The sequence below is a fragment of the Rutidosis leptorrhynchoides genome, chromosome 8 (assembly GCF_046630445.1).
Source record: "Rutidosis leptorrhynchoides isolate AG116_Rl617_1_P2 chromosome 8, CSIRO_AGI_Rlap_v1, whole genome shotgun sequence".
Classification (NCBI taxonomy): Eukaryota; Viridiplantae; Streptophyta; class Magnoliopsida; order Asterales; family Asteraceae; genus Rutidosis; species Rutidosis leptorrhynchoides.
The window spans coordinates 18,496,553-18,501,872 of record NC_092340.1 but is presented as its reverse complement, the minus strand read 5'-3'; the positions used below and the strand labels follow the sequence as shown (position 1 = coordinate 18,501,872).

At 39.3% G+C, this 5,320-nt stretch overlaps 1 protein-coding gene across 1 annotated transcript; it reads left to right on the top strand.

Annotated features, from left to right (window-relative positions):
• The first annotated feature begins 238 nt into the window (after nt 1–238).
• Nucleotides 239–985, top strand: LOC139863200 (uncharacterized). The gene has a single exon (XM_071851848.1). It carries the CDS (start codon nt 239–241, stop codon nt 983–985), a length of 747 nt encoding a protein of 248 aa, XP_071707949.1.
• The last annotated feature ends 4,335 nt before the right edge of the window (nt 986–5,320 follow it).

Sequence of the window (5,320 nt, the reverse complement as noted above, 5' to 3'; positions counted from 1 at the left end):
ATTATTTGGTTAAGGAATAAGTAATTTGTGCAACAGCAGTTGCGAGTAAAGCGAAATGGCGAAGCAATAAAAGCTTTCGTTTACTAAGAAAGTTGTAAATGAGAATTTGAAAGTGCGTAAAGCACACAAAGCTTGTGTAAGCGAAAGCTCGCGAGCAAAACTGAACAAAGAACAAGATGCGAGAATAATAAGCACAATACATAAGAAAAAAGGATTTAAAAAGCGAAAAGCAGTAGAAATGTTTGAAAAATGGCAATTCGCGCCTATTACATTTCCATTTGAGCAAAGTCGCGAAGTGAATGACATGTCGTTGGTCATATCGTGTAAAATTGCGAATACAGGGATCACAATCATGAAAATTCATGTTGATACTGGCAGTAGTATTGATTTGATATACGAGCAATGTTTTCGCCAATTGCCAGAATGCATTAAGGTGGAACTAAAACCGACCGCGATATCCTTATCTGGTTTCGCGGGTGAATCTGCTTGGCCTATGGGGCAATTATCCTTAGAAATTGAATTGTGTGATGAAACAGAGGAAAAATTGACAAGGCAAGCGCGGTTAGATTTTTATGTTATATGCGCTGCTTCGTGTTATAACATGTTATTGGGAAGATCTGCGTTGCAGAGGCTTGGCATAGTGCCATCTACAATACACGGAATGGTCAAATTCACTACCTGCAAGGGTGTGGCAACGATAAATTCTATGGCTATGCCATCGATTTGTGCGGCTATAAGCATGAAAGATGCAATTGTTCTTCGTAAAATTGAAGATGATAATATGGTTGTTATAAATCCTAAGTATGTTGTTCAAAAAATTAAAATTGGGACCAAGTTGAATGCAAAAATAAAAAAGAAGATTGTGCAGTTGCTGGTCACGTATATGGATGTATTTGCTTGGAGTGAGCAAGATATGACTGGAGTTCCGTGTAATGTTGCAGAGCATAGATTAAATGCCAATCCTGCGTTAAAACCTATTGTATAAAAGCGCAGAGGAATGGCTCTAGACCGCATGAAGTGGTTGTCTGCGGAAGTTGCTAAATTGGTCAATGCGGGAATATTGCGCGAAGTAAAATATCAAACATGGGTTGCAAATCCTGTTTTGGTTATAAAAATCAGATGGTTCATGGAGGATGTGTATAGATTTCAAGGACATAAATAAAGCTTGTCCGAAGGACAACTATCCACTTCCTGAAATTGATCTTAAAGTGGAATCTTTGCATGATTATCCCTACAAATGCTTTTTGGATGCCGCAAAAGGATACCATCAAATACCAATGGCGTTGGAAGATGAAGATAAAACCGTATTCCATACTGGAAAAGGCATTTATTGTTATATCAAAATGCCTTTTGGTTTAAAGAATGCGGGAGCCACTTATCAGCGGTTAATTGATAAAGCATTTGGCTCAGTACTTATCGCAGAAAGGAATAAAGTTCAAAAGCCAGTCTATTTTGCTAGCAAGGCGCATTGCGGGAAGTGAAATAAATTATGCGCCGATAGAAAATTTTATTTACGCGTTAGTTTTAACTTCACGGCGATTGTGCAGATACTTTCAAGGTCATCCAATACATGTTTTAGCTGATTTACTGGTTAAAAATGTGTTAAACAAACCTGCGGTATCCGGAAGACTTGCCCAATGGGCGATTGAGCTTGGAGCATTTGAAATATCATATATACCGCGTACATCCGTAAAGGGGCAAGTTTTGGTAGATTACCTCGCAGAAATGACGGGTGAATTAGAGGTGATCCATGAAAGAACGCAATTAACGCAACCTTCGCATGAAATCTGGGATTTATATACAGACGGTGCCTCATGTATTGAAGGGGCAGGTGCGGGGCTAGTGTTGACAAATCCAAGTGGCGAAGAGCACACGTATGCACTGCGCTTTAATTTTGATGTGACAAACAATGAGGCTGAATATGAAGCATTGCTTGCGGGATTGAATTTGGCACGTGAGATGAATATAACGCAGCTGCGCGCATATGTTGATTCACAACTGGTGGCAAATTAATTCAATGGCTCTTTTGAAGCAATGAGTTGTCCATGCAGAAGTATTTGAAACTTGTAAAGGAATTTGCAGAAAAGTTTGAGTTCTTTGAATTATCACAAGTGTCAAGAAGTCAAAATAAAAAAGCAGACGCGTTAAGCAAACTTGCTGCATTAGCGTTTTCGCACTTTCAAAAACAGGTGTGGGTGGAAGAACTTCCTAATAAGTCCATTGATGGAAATTTATTTGTTGCGGTTATAGAAGAAGTTGGACCAAATTGGATGGATCCTATTGTCAATTATCTGCGAAATGGTACGTTGCCAGAAGATAAAAAGGAGGCTCGTTTGGTACGCGAAAGAGCACCCATGTATGTACTTGAAAATAATGTGTTATATCGTAAATCATATTTGGGACCATTAATGCGGTGTGTGGGACTCGCAGAAGCTGCAACCATTGTTGAAGAGGTGCATAGTGGATCTTGTGCTCTTCACTCAGGATATAAAACTATTGCTGGCAAGATAATGCGCATGGGCTATTTCTGGCCTACTCTATATCGTGATGTTGCACAAATTGTTAAGCGGTGTAAAAGTTGTCAAAGACATGCACCGCAGAATCGCAAACCACGACATGATATGATTCCAATTGATTCACCATGGCCATTTTATAAATGGGCCATCGATATTGTGGGACCCTTTCCACCAGGTGCAGGAAATGTAAAGTTCCTGATTGTAGCTGTTGATTATTTCACTAAATGGGTGGAAGCAAAGGCCTTACGCACAATTACTGGAGTGCAAGTGCGGAATTTTGTATGGGAATACATTGTATGTAGATTTGGTATTCCGCGGGAACTTGTAAGTGATAATGGAGTGCAGATTGCAAAAGATCCATTTTTAAGTTGGTGTGCGGAACTAAATATAATTCAAAGATTCACATCTGTGGCACACCCGCAAGCAAATGGATTATGCGAAGTAACTAACCGCGACATTGTTAGCGGTATTAAAAAACGTTTGAATGAAAAGCGGAATGGATGGGTTGATGAACTTTCAAATGTACTATGGGCTCATCGCACTACTTTCAAGAAAAGTACAGGCGAAACACCTTTTAGCCTAGTATATGGTTCCGAAGCAATGATCCCCGCAGAAATCTTTGTTGAAACGCACAGAGTTGCTAATTTTGATGAAAGTGCGAATGCGGAAGGCATTTGTGAAAATATAAATTTCATTGAAGAACGCAGGCTTATGGCCGCAATACGTGAGGCAAATAATAAGCAGCAAATTGCTAAGTATTATAACAAGAAGGTGCGCGCGTTAGCCTTTGATGTTGGAGAATGGGTTTTGCGTAATAATGAAGCAAGTCGTGCTGAGAAACAAGGGAAGTTGGGACCCAATTCGGAGGGACCATACCAGATAGTGGGAATTAATGCGGCAGGCTCTTATAAACTCCAAGACATTGAAGGGCGCAATATACCTAACGCGTGGCATGCTACTTTGTTGAAACGATATTATATGTAAATAACAAAAGTATGCGAAATTTTATGTGCATTCTAGTGATTCATGTTAATGTGTGTAGCAAATAAGTTTGCAATATTGTGTAAAATGAATAAAACTAAAGGTTTTTGTTCATCATAATGATTGTATGTCTATGCGTAATTTCAAAGTACAACGCGTTTAATACAACCATAAATGAAATCAAACAAGTGATGGAGAAGACCACTTGATGCTAAATGAAAACAATTTGACGTGTATGCGAAAGGAATTCAGTTTGTTAACTTTCTCCGAAAGTATTAGATCTAGCCATACTTAGATGCTTCGCAATAAACACAAATTTTTGCCTAAGGATAGTTTCGGCGGACTTAGAAGATTCATAATGTGCAGAATAGCACGTGTATACAGGTTGTTTCGCATAAAGTAGTTGTTTGTTATGTGCACAATAATAAACAATGAAATTGCAAAGGACAATGCTAGTAATTATGAATGATATAATCAAAGCGCTATATAAATAAAGCCAATTGCAATTGATAAATAAAATTTTATTATAGGTTCCGCGGAAGGTACAGCAAATCAAATCATTAAAACGTGCTTATAAAAGCGCTTACATAATGCGAAATCCTATTCCTTGGTAGTTAAGTCTAAACCAATGATGTCTTCGACGGGAGCATCCTTGTTTTGACTTATAGCTTCTAATTTTGGAATAGGGATAACGCGGATTCCTTCCCTAGCCAATGCGACCATATCTTCTGCCTCTTCAATAGGGCAGATTAATTTCTCAATATACTCCGGAATTAGCTCCGGAAGAACAGTAATCTTGCTAACCTCTTAAAGAAATTTTACTCGCTCAAGTTGTTGTAACGCAGTCACATAAGTATCAAATTTCTGCGAAACGTCCGCAGAATCCATGATTTTTTGCCCAAGTTCAGGCAAATGTTCGCGGAGTTTCGCAAAGCTAGATTCCGTGGTTGCTTTTGCAGATAAGTCTGCGGTTAGTTCAGTTTGGGTTTGCAAGAGTTTGTTTTTCATTGTATCATGCATGACTTGAAGGTTGTCCATTTCAATTGCTTTTTCGGACAGTTGCTTTTTTAAATCATCCACAGAATTTTTTGTTGTTTGCAATTCCGTGGTGATGGAAGAGAGTTGGGACTGTGTGATTGCGTGCTTGGTTTGTTCTTTCTTCAAAACTTCAGAAAACTTCTCTTGTCGGGACATTGCATCATATGCAGATGCAAGTGTCATATAGAAGTTCTGCGCGAAACAGTTGAATGAGTCGCTGTATGAAATTTTGCTAAGTTCAGAGCGTAGATCATGGGGAAGGGCAAGATTCATATGTTGCCTTTGGTCCAGTGCAGCTTCTGGAGAGGCGCATAGATAACCCTGCAGGCCATTTATTTTGATTGACTTTACTGCGCTGGGAGGAGTGCGCCAGATGTATTCATATTTGGATAAGTCGAAGGTTGGTGGAGAACTAGCCTGTGTAGATGGTGGTGGAGTAATGGATGTCTCTACTGCAACACGTATAAGGAATATAAACGAAGGAAGAAATATTAAAATGACAGAACACTATATGTGTTATTGGAAATACAAATTATAATATGTGACGATTCGCATTACCAGTCTCAGATGCAGGTGGAATAACTAAGCTAGACCGCGTAAACCTCTTCGCGGATCCTGTAAGTGGAGAGGTAGCGGGTCGTTTGCTGGGAGTCATTGTTGTTTGTTGAGCGCTGGTGGTAGGAGATTTTTGTGCAGCCTTTGATGATGATTTTGACTCGGGGCTCTTAAGCCTCTCTGCGAGAAATGCTTTTGTGTCATCTTTCTTTTTGATTTCAGAAACCCTC

What these genes read in the sequence shown, in the direction of transcription:
- LOC139863200 (XM_071851848.1), top strand. Translation starts at nt 239, where the DNA reads ATGTTTGAAAAATGGCAATTCGCGCCTATTACATTTCCATTTGAGCAA.